Source organism: Schistocerca americana, chromosome 7 (genome assembly GCF_021461395.2).
Source record: "Schistocerca americana isolate TAMUIC-IGC-003095 chromosome 7, iqSchAmer2.1, whole genome shotgun sequence".
Classification (NCBI taxonomy): Eukaryota; Metazoa; Arthropoda; class Insecta; order Orthoptera; family Acrididae; genus Schistocerca; species Schistocerca americana.
Window position 1 is genome coordinate 42,649,224 of NC_060125.1, and position 18,198 is coordinate 42,667,421.

The 18,198-nt window shown below is 39.8% G+C and overlaps 1 protein-coding gene across 1 annotated transcript in view; it reads right to left on the minus strand.

Annotated features, from left to right (window-relative positions):
* The window catches only part of LOC124622681 (fibrillin-2-like), a 631,069-nt gene that overhangs the window by 15,420 nt on the left and 597,451 nt on the right, over positions 1-18,198 (minus strand). The window contains 1 exon segment of the mRNA XM_047148470.1: positions 4,633-4,791. Within this exon segment, the coding sequence (XP_047004426.1) occupies positions 4,633-4,791 (159 nt within the window).

Consider the following 18,198-nt stretch of genomic DNA (forward strand, 5'->3'; position numbering starts at 1 on the left):
AAATGGCTGCTTCACAACCTAGGCCATCTGAATCCTTCCCTCCACAAACAGATTTTCTGAACTACACAGATGAGATTTACTCTTGCAACACATTTTCCACACCTGAAAGTATCTCACCCTCAACTCGGGTAAGGTACTGTTCCCACACCCTCCACCCAACAGTTTATACCCCGTTTGTCCTACAGCTCCTGCCAATTCGTGTCCCCTCACCCTCATTATGTGATGCTCTCTGCCAGTCTACCCACACATCTTTTTCCTCTTCTCTGTCTGTCTTCTTTTCCGCTCCCCATTAACCCCTCCCCCTCACTCCCCCACAGCCTCCCAAAGCTGCTCCAGACAGCCTGGTCCAGCTATCATCTAGTCCCTTACACACTCTGCTAGGCAATGCTGACTCCTATCTGACTCACCTGTACTCTGCTATCCCTCCACCCTCCTTGCCACAATCCACACTACTGCTTGCATTCTACATGACACCATTGCATTCTGGCCAGAGGGGCCAGAGATAGCAACCATGTGTGCGTGACATGTGTTTGCTTGTGTGAATGTGTTTGTGCTTTCTTTTGTGAAGAAGGCTCTTGCTGAAAACTAAATGAGTAACAGTTTTCTGTTGTGTCTTGCTGAAACTCAATGTGTCATCCAAATGATGAGCAGCAATCTATCCTTTTCCTAATACCACTCATCAAAAACCTTATATAATTTTCGAAAGTTTGCATTTCTAACATTATAGAAAATACATGCATGGTGGATATTGGTGCATTTCTCTCCTGAATTCATCTTTATTTCATGATAACAATAAATGACTTTCAACTCACAATATTCTTCAGCAAAAATTGAGAATACGTCAACTCTGCTGTAGTTTTTCACAAATAATTTATTTTGATTCCATTTTAGCTTCATTTACCAAATCACATTCAAAGGAAGTTTTTTTTTGTCTTAACATCATTCATAACTCGCGGTCTGATTTCTTTGACATTCATTTGACAACTATATGTCTGTAGCTTGACATACACATCACTTGGTCGTGGACAGTAGTAAAGATGAACTAATTGTTTTTAAATTGAGGGTAAGACATTGTTGCTATAATTGCTGTTGGTGCAGAACGGTGAATAACGTCTTTCAATTATCTCTTGACACTTTTTTGAATCTCAAAGCTCTACGCAGCAGGATAAACACATGTTGGATTGAAAAATTATTCCATATTCTTATCCTAAAACACTTCTGGATCACTTTGGATGTCCAGCAGAATTCCACAAATGCTTAGGAGTTTTAGAGATTTAAAGTCTACTGATGTTGGTTACTAGTAACTGAGTTCTAAGTTTGTCTAAGCACTACATAATTATGTCAATAAGATGTCCATGTCCAATAGTGTAAGCAATCATGGAATAATGGAGAAAAGTGCTGCAGATTAAGAGCTTCTGTTGGCTGCATTCTCATTTTTGGCTACTTATGTATAGAGTACTTCCACATACAGGCAGGGGAGAGGGGGCAGGGGAGGGGGGGTTGGAAGTAAAACTGTGCTCAACCCGAAGGTTGGTTTGCACACTGCAGTGCTTTCCTATGCATTGTGGTATGCCCTTACTTCCTGTCACTTCTCAAATGATTTACACAGCCAGTTAGAAAGGGATCTAGAGTTCAACATGTATCTTAAAACACGGTGCTGCTTGACTTGGCATTATTTTCATTGTCAGGGTTGAAAGAAGTGACGAGTAACAGAAAAAACAGTAGAATCGGTGGGGGACTGAATGCAAAATCTTTTTTTTCTTTTCCCCCCTTCTTTTTCTGTATTTCTACATCGTCTTTCTCCTTCAGGACAATTAGTTCTGTGCACTAAGTCTTTTCAACATCTATTGATGAAAATTTCACTCAAATGGTTCAAATGGCTCTGAGCACTATGGGACTTAACTTCTGAGGTCATCAGTCCCCTAGAACTTAGAACTACTTAAACCTAACTAACCTAAGGACATCACACACATCCATGCCCGAGGCAGGATTCGAACCTGCGACTGCAGCGGTCGCACGGCTCCAGACTGTAGCACCTAGAACCGCTCAGCCACTTCGGCCGGCCAATTTCACTCAATTTTTTATTACAGATGGTGGCAAGCCCCTGAAAGAAGGCACTGAGCTACGACTTCAGCAGTTATCTAGAACTTAACCTACTGAGCCACTGAAGCACATTTATTTGTAGTCCATTAATAAGTTATTTATCAAACAGAAACTGCACAGAGCCAAGAGAATTAACATTATTCACAGAATTTGGTACAGGAAGTAAACAAAGAAAACACAGTGGCATTCTGTGTTACTTGTTGAGTTACAAATAATTTATTCATGAATAAATTTGTTTGGATGACCTCCTTATTCAAATAATTATCCAGATATAATTTATCTGGGAAATGTCCATCTCTGCTTACCACTAGAACTTGCACTCCTTTCCTCTTTCTGTTTACAGCAGTTAATATTACCAACAGTAATGAGTCCTGTAAGTTCATTTGCTTGATTTACATGCAAGAGCCTATATTGTAGCTGGAATGAAGTTTCTTTTTGTTAATTATAAACAAAGTTGACAATTATGATCTGTTGTCATGCTCCTCAACACGAATCTTTTTCCTTTGTTGTGTGCAAAATATGGCTCAATGTCAGTTCGTTTTTAGCAGCAGACAGAATGTGTGCATTATTTCACCAGAAATTCTTTCATGGAAATTTACATTTGCACAGCTAATCAATGCAATGTACTACTGTACTATCACTTCAATTTTTGTTATAACATCGTACTCAATCACTTCTGGTGATTCACAGGTTTACAGCATACCCATTGAAATAATGGAAATTCAGCAGCTAAAAAGAAATTATAATTCAAAATGCATTCCAACATTTGTTGAGCCCACTAGTGCTGCTACATGCTGATGATGCTGTATAAATCTATGTTTCCTTAGCCACATGGTAGGGGCACTCAGTGAGTACACGCCAATCAGTGAGAGTGTGCTGTGGCAACTGAGGGTGGAAACTGCCAGCCTCACACGCAATGCGGGTGAAGTGAGTGAGGGGCAGTGAGTGCTGCTCACATTGTTCTGCCAAGCATATGAAGTGCTCTAGTTGTGACCTCGCTATAATAAAGGATATTGTTAGAATTACTAAGCAGGCTGGTCAATAAAATCTGTGGTAGTTTCCAATACGAACCTCTCATTCTGCACCAGTGTATTCACTGTTTTAAATCATACCTGGATAGCTTAGTTGGTAATAGCATAACCCACAAAAGGTCATGATATAAGTTTGAGTTCAGATCCGGCATGTAGTTTTTTAATCTCATATCTGCGATTTGTTAACACTTTTCATGCAAAGCATCTCTGTTACATTCTAAAAAAGATTAAAGCTGTCATCAACTTGAAGGTTGATCTGAACACTACAGTGCTTTACTAGGTATGGTTCTACTGGAGGTGCCATGCCCTTGTCTACCTTCAATTTAAATTAATACAACAATGAGAAATAAACTACTATTGAGTAGACAAACTACCACTTGCCTTTAACATTAACTGCTGAGTGACACATAACTACATAAAAAGAAACAATGGTTGCTACTGAGTTACACGTACAGATAAAGAAAAGAATATAGAGTTAAAATAATATACACTGGGGGAATAACAAATGTTCAAAGCTGACACATGAGAGTGGAAAAAAGGGGAGAGAGTAGTAGAAATGGCCACACAGATGGGAGGAAACAGGGCCTAAGGGACATTCAGATTATGAGGCACTATGTTGTGCTGAGCAGCATATTCCACAAATGGGTGACAGAGGGTTTTTTTTTCTTTTTCTTTTCTTTTTTTTTTTCTTTTTTTTGCCCATTCATACAAATAGAGAGTGGCTTAGTGATCATGCCCAGATACAATGTGCAGTACATAGTTGCACTGGAGAAGAAACATAACACAAATTTCTTACATTTTACGAGTTGTGCATAGCACAATATTGAAGAATGAGCTGTTGTGTGTTTACATAAAACAGGTCTTAGTCCTAGGTAGTTCACAGTGTTGAGACACAAGTGGTTTAGAGCAGCTGTGAGATAAGAATGGGCGTATTCAACACCACAGTGGTCGACGTGGCTAAATGTTCATGTCTGGGGTGATATTGTGCAAATATGGGAGTAATTCTTCTTACCATACATTCAAAAGGTCAGTGATGGTGCAGGAGAATCTCATCTACAAACAGAGTTGTTTGTAGATGAGATAGGGATCATATTGAATATCTAGAAAGACTCCTAGGATACTATGATAAAAATGACATTACACAGTAAGTACATGGAAGGATAAAAGGAAGATATTTTAAGGTCATCAAATTAAATCTTATTGAGGCAAATATTTAAATGAGTAAATATTTTGAACAGAACATTTTCCACAATTTGTGAACCTCAATGCATGTTTTGTATGTGAATGTTTTCTACAAAAGAGCTGAAATAACAGTAAAATAAACACAGCAAAAAATGAGGATGACAAAAGCTATAAACTGAAGGTGCTGGACCATAAGAACAGTAATCAAAGCTCCACATATAAATAAAGTATATAGATTTGGTGGTAACAGTCTTGTGGGACACTGAAATAAGAATATAAAAAAAATTGAAAATTAAAATAATTGAAATAAAATTACCCGGTGCAGGGCATGCTGCCTCAGACGGTTACTTCTTCTGTATGGTACTAAATCTTGCTGAAGACCATCACTCGTGAATGTCACATTCCTATTAAGAAGTTGGGACAAATGCTGCTTCTTACCACCAGCCAACCGTTTGTGCCTCCCTTTCCCATTTACCTGTGAAATTAAATTTTGCAAATTTGTTGAAATGAGCTGTTGAAAACAAATTATGTAGTTGAAACAAACAACCGCTATAATTTGAGAACCTTCAACACTGCAGCGCGTCAGCAATTATTGGTTAATATATTAAAAAAATAAAACCCACCTCGATTGCGAAAAAAGCACCTAGTGATAACCTAGGTTTCGGTGTAGATAACTGCACCTTCTTCAGAACAACAATAAAACCCGCAAGTGCCTAAGAAGACTTTGTCAATGATTAAAAGAACACCATAGCTCTACATTTATAACCGAAAAATAAAAGTAAAACATAAACAGTACATATGTACAAAGTCAAAACCACTACTTAACTTAATGGTGTTCGCTCCACTTCACACCGGCCTATGTTCGGAGGGCTATGACCCGCCATAAACTGCAGCTACAAATGGTCGCTGACTTACAAGCCCGACCCACTACCTATGCACATGCGCAAGACAAGGGAAGTTACTTGAATGCGCATGTGCATACAAATACGAGAAAGTTTATACATGGATCGGGGCTAAATAGCCCGCATATTCCCAACCGTGGATCAACGTATATCAAAAAATGGAATGGATAGAATAAGTGACAAGCTAAATGGGAGATGAAACCTAAAAATAACCGCACATGGTTGCTTATGCTAGGAAAGAATCATATATGAAGCTACCTATGACGACAGGAGGAAATCTTAAAAACTATACCTAAAGCCAGTAGTTAGCCTGGGGGGGGGGGGGGGGGGGGCCTGAGGGGACGTTATCTAAAGACGTTGTGGTAATAAAGATATAGGGATAAAACATAAGGTCTTCAACGGGCTAAAATCACCTTCCTCATAAAAGGGTAATGAGGATAAAAAGAATGAAGATGAACAGCTTGACCAACGGCGCTCGCCAATCAGCGCACGCATGTGAAAATCCCCAGATCATCAGATTTACAAGTATGAAGAACAAATTAAAGGTGCGAAACCTTAAAAAAATTTTCTGGTTCTTAGTAGGAGTTGGTCATTAAGGATATTGTCTTTAGCGTGTTGCAGATGCTTAAAGATCTGCATTTCTTCCAAAACATCCAGTTTTAAGCCCTTAACCTCGGCATGAAGGAACTCGATATTAACAGTCGGGCAGACGGGATGAGCTCTGGGTCTCAGGTATAAAGAGCATATTCCCACTAGAAGCGGTGATGGTACTAAGGGCTCTACTTATGCGGAACAAATTGTGCAAACAAATTTCTCTTCTTCAGAAACCCTTTCCTTGCCATTGCCAGTCTACATTTTATATCCTCCCTACTTCGACCATCATCAGTTGTTTTGCTCCCCAAATAGCAAAACTCCTTTACTACTTTAAGTGTCTCATTTCCTAATCTAATTCCCTCAGCATCACCTGACTTATTTCGACTACATTCCATTATCCTCGTTTTGCTTTTGTTGATGTTCATCTTATATCTTCCTTTCAAGACACTGTCCATTACGTTCAACTGCTCTTCCGAGTCCTTTGCTGTCTCTGACAGAATTACAATGTCATCGGCGAACCTCAAAGTTTTTATTTCTTCTCCATGGATTTTAATACCTACCCCGAATTTTTCTTTTGTTTCCTTTGATGCTTGTTCAATATACAGATTGAATAACATCGGGGAGAGGCAACACTCCTGTCTCACTCCCTTCCCAACCAATGCTTCCCTTTCGTGCCCCTCGACTCTTGTAACTGCCATTTGGTTTCTATACAAATTGTAAATAGCCTTTCGCTCCCTGTATTTTACTCCTGCCACCTTCAGAATTTGAAAGATAGTATTCCAGTCAATATTGTCAAAAGCTTTCTCTAAGTCTACAAATGCTAGAAATGTAGGTTGGCCCTTCTTTGCTCTTTCTTCTAAGATAAGTCGTAAGGTCAGTATTGCCTCACGTGTTCCCATATTTCTACGGAATCCAAACTGATCGTCCCCGAGGTTGGCTTTTACCAGTTTTTTCATTCGTCTCTAAAGATTTCGCATTAGTATTTTGCAGCTGTGACTTATTCAACTAATAGTTCAGTAATTTTCACATCTGTCAACACCTGCTTTCTTTGGGATTGGAACTATTATATTCTTCTTGAAGTCTGAGGGTATTTTGCCTGTCTCGTACATCTTGCTCACCAGATGGTAGAGTTTTGTCAGGACTGGCTCTCCCAACGCCGTCAGTAGTTCTAATGGAATGCTGTCTACTCCCGGGGCCTTGTTTTGACTCAGGTCTTTCAGTGCTCTGTCAAACTCTTCACGCAGTATCATATCTCCCATTTCACCTTCATCCTCTTCCATTTCCATAATATTGTCCTCAAGTACATTGCCCTTGTATAGACCCTCTCTATACTCCTTCCACCTTTCTGCTTTCCCTTCTTTGCTTAGAACTGGGTCCCCATCAGAGCTCTTGATATTCATACAAGTGGCTCTCTTTTCTCCAAAGGTCTCTTTAATTTTCCTGTAGGCAGTATCTATCTTGCCCCTAGTGAGATAAGCCTCTACATGCTTAGTCATTTTGCACTTCCTGTCGATCTCATTTTTGAGACGTTTGTATTCCTTTTTGCCTGCTTTATTTACTGCATTTTTATATTTTCTCCTTTCATCAATTAAATTCAATATTTCTTCTGTTAGCCAAGGATTTCTACTAGCCCTCGTCTTTTTACCTACTTGATCCTCTGCTGCCTTCAGTACTTCATCCCTCAAAGCTACCCATTCGTCTTCTACTGTATTTCTTTCCCCCATTCCTGTCAATTGTTCCCTTATGCTCTCCCTGAAACTTTGTACAACCTCTGGCTTAGTCAGTTTATCCAGGTCCCACCTCCTTAAATTCCCACTTTTTTGCAGTTTCTTCAGTTTTAATCTACAGTTCATAACCAATAGATTGTGGTCAGAGTCCACATCTGCCTCTGGAAATGTCCTACAATTTAAAACCTGGTTCCTAAATCTCTGTCTTACCATTATATAACCTATCTGATACCTACTAATATCCCCAGGATTCTTCCATGTATACAACCTTCCTTCATGATTCTTGAACCAAGTGTTAGCTATGATTAAGTTATGCTCTGTGCAAAATTCTACCAGGCGGCTTCCTCTTTCATTTCTTAACCCCAATCCGTATTCACCTACTATGTTTCCTTCTCTGCCTTCTCCTACTCTCGAATTCCAGTCACCCACGACTATTAAATTTTCGTCTCCCTTCACTACCTGAATAATTTCTTTTATCTCATCATACATTTCATCAATTTCTTCATCCTCTGCAGAGCTAGTTGGCATATAAACTTGTACTACTGTAGTAGGCGTGGGCTTCGTATCTATCTTGGCCACAATAATGCGTTTACTATGCTGTTTGCAGTAGCTTACCTGCACTCCTATTTTCCTATTCGTTATTAAACCTACTCTTGCATTACCTCTATTTGATTTTGTATTTATAATCCTGTATTCACCTGACCTAAAGTCTTGTTCCTCCTGCCACCGAACTTCACTAATTCCCACTATATCTAACTTTAACCTGTCGATTTCCATTTTTAAATTTTCTAACCTACCTGCCCGATTAAGGGACCTGACATTCCATGCTCCGATCCATAGAACGCCAGTTTTCTTTCTCCTCATAACGACGTCCTCTTGAGTAGTCCGCGCCCGGAGATCCGAATGGGGGACTATTTTACCTCTGGAATATTTTACCAAAGAGGACGCCATCTTCATTTAACCATACAGTAAAGTTGCATGCCCTCAGAAAAAAATTATGGCTGTAGTTTCCCCTTTGCTTTCAGTCATTCGCAGTACCTGCATAGCAAGGCCGTTTTGGTTAGCGTTACAAGGCCAGATCAGTCAATCAGTCTGACTGTTGCCCCTGCAACTACTGAAAAGGCTGCTGCCCCTCTTCAGGAACCACACGTTTGTCTGGCCTCTCAACAGATACCCCTTCGTTGTGGTTGCACCTACGGCACGGCCATCTGTATCGCTGAGGCACGCAAGCCTCCCCACCAACGGCAAGGTCCATGGTTCATGGGGGGTTAATGTGGAGGGGTTCATAGATAAGTAAGTGTAAAGATGTTGGATGGTATTGTTATATTAATCCTCTTTGGGAACGTTATTCTATTATTTTATCTATTAGTGTAAATAATTAATTGCTTGATCTGTATACTTCATCATTGAACAGGGTTTTCCTTTCTGCTTTGGTTTTCTGTACATGGTAATTTTCTTGCAGGGTTAGGAGGTTTTTTTTACTGTTGATTCTGATTATTTACATGTAATCTTCTCTAGTGGTTGGTTTCTGGTAATGTACTCTTAGGTGTCCTGCAAATATGGAGTGGTTTGTTCCATATTTCCAGACTCTCATGTGTTCTTTGTATCTGACATCAAATATTCTACCTGTTTGTCCTATGTACCTTCCTTCAAAAGTGTAACACTGTAGTTGATATATACCTTTTTTCTAGTATATCTCTGTTTTTTTGTCAGTTTTGGGGTGAATTTTTGTACAGAATTGTCTGTTTATTCCCTGTCTTTTGAAAGTGTTGGTGATTTTATGGATGAGTTTGTGTTTGTATGTCATTGTGTACCATCTTGTGTTTTCTTTCATCTTTTCCTGATTATTCTGTGTAGTTGTTATGGGACTGCGTGTTTGTGTTGCGTTCTGTTGTGTTGTTGTCTGTGGTTTGGTGCTTTTTGCTTTTATTTTACTTTTAATTTTATTGTTTAGCTTTGTGACTATGTTGTTATTGTAGCCATTATTTTGTGCTATCTGAACTATTATGTCCAGTTCTTCTTGGTAGCTTTCTTTGGTAAGTTGCACTGTGTTGAGTCTATGGAGCATGTGTCGAAGTGCTGCTTGTTTTTGTGAGTGTCGGTGGTTCGAGGATTGGGGAATGATAATGTCCATGGCTGTGGGTTTATGGTAAACTTCAAACCTATGCTTATTGTTTTGTATTTGATTATTATATCCAGAAAGTTAATTTGGTTATTCTGTTCTCTTTCAATTGTGAATTTTATATTTTTACATATCTTGTTGATGTCAGTATGTAGTTTTTCAATTTTTTTTTAATTTTTATTTTTTTTATTTTTATTTTTTTATATATATTTTGGTGTGGTTCATCTATTAAGCAAAGGATGTCATCCATGTACCTGAACCAATACAATATGTTGTATTCTTTTGCTACTATTTTTGTGAAAATGATATATTCAATGTGGTTTACAAAAATATTTGCTAAGTCTCCTGAAACTGGGGATCCCATTGGTAATCCATCTTCTTGTAAATAAAATTCATTATTGAATCGAAAGTAATTTTTTTCTGTTATGAGCTTTATGATGAGCTGTTATGATGAGGAAACATGGCACTGATAAGTCAGTGTAATAGTGCAGCTCTCTCATAAAAGCAAACGTTTAGCAGTGCAGAGTGCAAGGAATGTAAAACACGTGTTGTAAAAGGAACTCTGCGTGTGAAGTGTCACTTCTGGCTACATGAAAAGTGTGCAAAATAGAACCTAAAATTGATAAATGATTTCTTGAAGTGATGCCAGGATTGTTTATGGACCTGTTTAAGTGAAGAAAAGGCTGATCTCCAAAGTGAAGTGACTGCAAAAGAAACTGTTATTCAAGTGCTGCAAAAAGAAATTGAATCCCTCAAGGACGACTTGTTAGCATTACAAAATGAAAACAGCGAACTTCAGGCCAAAAAGACTGTGACTGCGGTGACTACATCGCCAGAAACGATGAAAATCTGCGGGTGCAGAGTGATACAAACCTTGTTTCAAAAAACGGTAATGAGGTGTCCTGTGAAGCAATAAAACGACAATCAGAAGTATTGACGCCTAGAAATGAATATGTGGATCTTATTCATGAAGAAAACTGTGACCCAAACAGCTCCCAAAAAATGATCGATGCAAACAAGGAACTACGCCATTTGCGGAGAGATACAAATACGAGCTCCCTGCAAGACGAGCGTTTCACATCACACGAATTAAAACAATGTGCAGACTCAGTGGGCATGAATACTACATATAAATGGACAAGTGGAAAGTTTGAGAACAAAAGATGTCATAGTATTAGAAGTGTAGCTAAAAATGAATGTCTCATAATTGGTGATTCCATGTTGAAAAATGTCATAGTGTCAATCTGTGAAGTCGAAGTCCGCCCAGGAATTAGGTCCCATCAACTCAGTAACTATTTCAAAAATATTACAAATTCAAGAGAAAATATCGAAAAAGAAGCGAACAAATATTACAAAACCATTTTCATCCATGTTGGGACAAATTCCCTCCGAGGATACAGCGAAGAGGAAATTATTAACGAATCAAAACTTATAATCCGATCAGCCAGAAAAATTTACCCTGCTTCCAGGATAGCGATCAGTGGAATCATAAACAGGAGGTTGGTGAGTGACAGTTACCTCAATCGAATCAGTTGCAGAATTAATGAGTGTTGTGACAGACTAGTTGCTATATTTATAAACTCAAATAAGTTTTTGGGCAAGGAATGTCTAGCCAAGGATGGACTGCATCCAAACAGACTAGGATCGATGAACTTCAGCAAAATGTTTATGGATATTTGTAAAATCATTAAAACTAAGGGAAACTAATATTTAATGGAGGGGATGTAAAAGAAAAAATGTCTGTTAGCTGAAAAGAAATCTGCTAAAGAGTGTCTACGGAAAGGTTCGCTTAATATCATTGAAACAAGCAAAAGTTCTTATTTGATTCACTGGAATATAAATGGCTTAAGTTCTAAATGTTCCAGCAGCCTAAGCTACAAACTCGATGAGTTAAAATTCTTCTCTCAGAATGTAAAAACATAAAAATTATTTGCTTAAATGAACACTGCCTTAGCTCTAATACAATAAATATTTTAAATAAATTGAAAACTTCAATGTTGCAAGCAGCTATTGCAGGGAGAAAAAATCTCACTGAGGTTGCTGCATAATCCTAAAATGTTGATCATTTCAATTTATAGAATTCCAGAAAGGGCTTTAGTCATGACATTCCTCTCTAAATTTCAGTGCTTGCTAGATAAACTAAAGAAAGAAAAGAAGAAAAAAATTGTAATAGCAGCAGATTTTAATATAAACACTGCAAATTACAATAAAGAATTAACAACGTTTATTGATTCAATTAAAAAGTCTGGTTTTAAACTAAATTTTTCGGAGTTCACCAGAGAATGTATTCATTCAATAACATGCATCGACAACATTGTAACAAATTACGACTTTGATAATGTACATAAATTCTGTCTAGACTTAGGACTTTCTGATCACTCAGCCTTATTTGTCTCACTGCCAAAATCTGATAACCATAATATAAGAAAAATATATATCAAAAGAAGTTTCAGTAAAACAACTATTGAAATATTCTATGAGAAACTAAGTAAAGTTAAGTGGTGTATTTATTGAAGCTTTCAGCAAAATTTGTTGAAAATGTCATACTCTCCTTAAAAGACAAAAACTCTGCTGGCTGGGATGGGATACCCACCAAAATAATTAAAAAAGTTTACAACATAATAGCTCATCCTCTCTCTTTCTCTCATAATACTCAAATCCTTTGAAGGAGGTTTCTTCCCTGATCTCTTCAAATACGCAGAAGTAAAACCATTGTTTAAAAAAGGTTCAAAATATGATATAGGAAATTATCACCCCATTCATACTCCCTGTCATATCAAAAATATTTGAAGAAATTGCTGCTTTACAGATACAAAGCTTCATCACACAGAATGATATCATCTCACATAACCAATTTGGCTTACAACAAGGCAAAAACACAGTAGATGCGATAAATGAGTTTATCGAAAAAATTACTTCATCACTAGATAGGAAAGCTAAGGTCGCAGGAACATTCTGTGATCTTACAAAAGCATTCGACTCTGTAAACCATGCCTTAATGCTTTTCAAACTCAACAGGTATGGAATAAGGGATGTTGCTTTGAAATGGTTTGAATCATATCTCTTGGAGAGGAAGAAAAGGGTAGTAATCACATCTCCGAGTGGAAAACTGTGTCACAAGGAGTTCCTCAAGGCTCAATCCTTGGACCCATTTTATTCCTGTTGTGTGTAAATGACTTGCCTCTCAATATAAATACTCATTTAACTTTGTTTGCAGATGATACTTCTGCCCTAATTGAAAATGAACATTCTGACAATATACCACAGTGTATCATGAATACGTTAAGTAACCTGGAAACGTGGTTCAGTCAAAATGGCTTAAGGCTAACCATTTCAAAAACCTACATGATGAGTTTTAAAACCAAACATACAAAAACTGAAGAAATCTGTGTCACGCACAACAATCAAAAAATGGAAGAACTTGACTCAGTCAGCTTCCTGGGAATAAACTAAGACAGAACTTTGAGTGGGAATTCTCATATAGAAGATCTAGAAAATAAATTAAACAGCCTCACTTTTGCAATGGAAAATTTAGCCTGTGCCACTGATATGGCCACCAGGAAAATTGCATATTATAGATACTTTGAATTGGTTATTCAATATGGAATCATTTTTTGGGGAAACTCGGGAAATGTTACACGAATTTTAAAGTTGCCAAAAAGAATCATTCGCAACATGTGCTCTGCACAGCCGAAGGCATGATGTCAACCATTATTCAAAGACCTAAAAATATTAACTGTCCCCTCTTTATACATCTTTGAGGTGGTTCTTTTCCTACGCAGCAGAGCTGATCTATTAAAAAAAATCATTTTGAACACTCATATGACACAAGACATAAAGAGAACTTTACACTCACCTCTCATTGCTTAAAACTGTGTGCTCAGACTCTGCAGTATGTTGTTGTTGTTGTTGTTGTTGTTGTGGTCTTCAGTCCTGAGACTGGTTTGATGCAGCTCTCCATGCTACTTTATTCTGTGCAAGCTTCTTCATCTCCCAGTACCTACTGCAACCTACATCCTTCTGAATCTGTTTAGTGTATTCATCTCTTGGTCTCCCTCTACGATTTTTACCCTCCACGCTGCCCTCCAACACTAAATTGATGATCCCTTGATGCCTCAGGATATGCCCCACGAACCGATCCCTTCACCTAGTCAAGTTGTGCCACAAATTTCTCTTCTCTCCAATTCTATTCAATACCTCCTCATTAGTTATGTGATCTACCCATCTAATATTCAGCATTCTTCTGTAGCACCACATTTCGAAAGCTTCTATTCTCTTCTTGTCTAAACTATTTATCATTCACGTTTCACTTCCATAGATGGCTACATTCCATACAAATACTTTCAGAAACGACTTCCTGACACTTAAATCTATACTCGATGTAAACAAATTTCTTTTCTTCAGAAATGCTTTCCTTGCCATTGCCAGTCTACATTTTATATCCTCTCTACTTTGACCATCATCAGTTATTTTGCTCCCCAAATAGCAAAACTCATTTACTACTTTAAGCATCTCATTTCCTAATCTAATTCCCACAACATCACCCAATTCCCGCAACATCACCCGAATTAATTCGACTGCATTCCATTATCCTCGTTTTGCTTTTGTTGATGTTCATCTTATATCCTCCTTTCAAGATACTGTCCATTCCATTCAACTGCTCTTCCAGGTCCTTTGCTGTCTCTGACAGAATTACAATGTCATCGGCGAACCTCAAAGTTTTTATTTCTTCTTCATGGATTTTAATTTTTACTACAAATTTTTCTTTTGTTTCCCTTACTGCTTGCTCAATATACAGATTGAATAACATCGTGGATAGGCTACAACCCTGTCTCACTCCCTTCCCAACCACTGCTTCCCTTTTGTGCCCCTTGACTCTTGTAACTGCTATTTGGTTTCTGTACGAATTGTAAATAGCCTTTCGCTCCCTGTATTTTACCCCTGCCACCTTCTGAATTTGAAAGAGAGTATTCCAGTCAACATTGTCAAAAGCAGTCTACAAATGCTAGAAACGTAGGTTTGCCTTTCCTTAATCTATTTTCTAAGATAAGTCATAGTGTCAGTATTGCCTCACATGTTCCAACATTTCTACGGAATCCAAACTGATCTTCCCCAAGGTCGGCTTATACCAGTTTTTCCATTCATCTGTAAAGAATTCGTGTTAGTATTTTGCAGCCGGGGGTTATTAAACAGATAGTTCGGTAATTCTCACATCTGTCAACACCTGCTTTCTTTGGGATTGGAATTATTATATTCTTCTTTAAGTCTGAGGGTATTTCGCCTGTCTCATACATCTTGCTCATTAGATGGTAGAGTTTTGTTAGGCCTGGCTCTCCCAAGGCTGTCAGTGGTTCTAATGGAATGCTGTCTACTCCTGGGGCCTTGTTTCCACTTAGGTCTTTCAGGGCTCTGTCAAACTCTTCACGCAGTATCATATCTACTATTTCCTCTTCATCTACATTCTCTTCCATTTCTATAATATTGTTCTCGAGAACATCGCTGTTGTATAGACCCTCTATATAATCCTTCCACCTTTCTGCTTTCCCTTCTTAGTTTATAATTGGGTTTCCATCGAAGCTCTAGATATTCATGCAAGTGGTTCTCCTTTTTCCAAAGGTCTCTTTAATTTTCCTGTAGGCAGTATCTATCTTACCCCTAGTGATATGTGCCTCTACATCCTACGTGTTTTGGCGGCAACACAACCACCTAACATTTGTGCACATCGTTGTCTACCAACCCAAGTCCAACATAGCCCAGCTGTAACCAACACTTTTTCGCCTTTTTTCACACCAGATCTCCAGTTACTTTCCAGTTCACCTTTATCTCTCCCCATATATTTTTATTTTCATTTTCATTTCAGCCTCATGTTACACTTTCCACTTTCTAATACCATGTCACCCTCACAACATCCCCACAACGACCCCATTAAGTTTTATTTACATTCCCTCCGCAAACATGCCTTCGCCCTAGCCAGATTACACTCCCATATTCTATTTTATCAGGCTTGTCTGTCATTTGGCATTACCCCTGAAGGCCTCACACTTAAAGTTCCCATCTCTGGCTGCAACCCTTCTTTCCATCAGTCCCTATACCAGTTCCAAACTGAACAATCCATTGCCCTCACCCACCTAATCCTTCACCAACACATCAACTCAGCCAATGAACACACCCGTCAACTCCTATCCTTAATAAAAGTCCTCAATCTTTCCTCTCCCACATCCACACCGGCTGTTCAGAGCATCCTCCTACAGGCCAACCGCAAATTAGAACACCATGCCACCCTCCACCTCAAAAAACTATCCAATCTCCTGGTTTCCCACCTCCGGAAAGGCAACTCACTCACCCTTCACAACCTTTCCAGCAAACCTCAACCTCCTCTCATTGCACACAAACCAAGTCTCTCCCATCTACTCAACCTCCCACTTCCAGCTCCACTTCCTCCAAAACCTCAAAATCCCAATCAACACAATCTGGAACCACAAGACGCTAATTCAGTAGTTAACCTTTCCTCCAAACCTCTCTCCCAATCTGAAACCTCTGTCCTATCCAAAGGCCTCACCTTCAGCCCCACTCCCAGATTCAACCAAACAGCCCTCGTCAAAGATTTACTGTCCTACACTCGTACTCTCTGCTGCAAATATCACTTTGCCACGAAGAAAAATGATCCTAATCCTACTCCTAATGATCCAACTCCCCAAGACACTATCCAAATTGAACCCTGCCTGGAGCAGTTCCGTCCTCCGTCACAGCGGGACCCACCTCCTCTTCCTCAAAATCACCCTTTCCAAACCTTCCAGGAATTTCTGACTTCCAGCCTTGCCTCTCAATCCTTTTTAAAAAACCTTAATCCTATTCACAACATCACCACTGCTGAAGCTATCCGTGATCTGAAGGCTGACCGATCCATCGTCATTCTTCCGGCGGACAAGAGTTCCACGACCATGGTACTTGATCGTCGGGAGTATGTGGCTGAGGGACTGCGTCAGCTTTCAGACAACACCACATACAAAGTTTGCCAAGGTAATCCCATTCCTGATGTCCAGGCGGAACTTCAAGGAATCCTCAGAACCTTAGGCCCCCTGCAAAGCCTTTCACCTGACTCCATCAACCTCCTGACCCCACCGACACACCGCACCCCTACCTTCTACCTTCTTCCTAAAATTCACAAACCCAATCATCCCGGCCGCCCCATTGTAGCTGGTTACCAAGCCCCCACAGAATGTATCTCTGCCTACGTAGATCAACATCTTCAACCCATTACATGCAGTCTCCCATGCTTCATCAAAGACACCAACCACTTTCTCGAACGCCTGGAATCCTTACCCAATCTGTTACCCCCAGAAACCATCCTTGTAACCATTCATGCCACTTCCTTATACACAAATATTCCGCACGTCCAGGGCCTCGCTGTGATGGAGCACTTCCTTTCACGCCGATCACCTGCCACCCTACCTAAAACCTCTTTCCTCATTACCTTAGCCAGCTTCATCCTGACCCACAACTTCTTCACTTTTGAAGGCCAGACATACCAACAGTTAAAGGGAACAGCCATGGGTACCAGGATGGCCCCCTCGTACACCAACCTATTCATGGGTCGCTTAGAGGAAGCCTTCTTGGTTACCCAGGCCTCCCAACCCAAAGTTTGGTACAGATTTATTGATAACATCTTCATGATCTGGACTCACAGTGAAGAAGAACTCCAGAATTTCCTCTCCAACCTCAACTCCTTTGGTTCCATCAGATTCACCTGGTCCTACTCCAAATCCCACGTCACTTTCCTTGACGTTGACCTCCATCTGTCCAATGGCCAGCTTCACACGTCCGTCCACATCAAACCCACCAACAAGCAACAATTTCTCCATTATGACAGCTGCCACCCATTCCACATCAAATGGTCCCTTCCCTACAGCCTAGGTCTTCGTGGCAAACGAATCTGCTCCAGTCCGGAATCCCTGAACCATTACACCAACAACCTGACAACAGCTTTCGCATCCCGCAACTACCCTCCCAACCTGGTACAGAAGCAAATAACCAGAGCCACTTCCTCATCCTCTCAAACCCAGAACCTCCCACAGAAGAACCACAAAAGTGCCCCACTTGTGACAGGATACTTTCCGGGACTGGATCAGATTCTGAATATGGCTCTCCAGCAGGGATACGACTTCCTCAAATCCTGCCCTGAAATGAGATCCATCCTTCATGAAATCCGCCCCACTCCACCAAGAGTGTCTTTCCGCCATCCACCTAACCTCTGTAACCTCTTAGTTCATCCCTATGAAATCCCCAAACCACCTTCCCTACCCTCTGGCTCCTACCCTTGTAACCGCCCCCGGTGTAAAACCTGTCCCATGCACCCTCCCACCACCACCTACTCCAGTCCTGTAACCCGGAAGGTGTACACGATCAAAGGCAGAGCCATGTGTGAAAGCACCCATGTGATCTACCAACTGACCTGCCTACACTGTGATGCATTCTATGTGGGAATGACCAGCAACAAACTGTCCATTCGCATGAATGGACACAGGCAGACAGTGTTT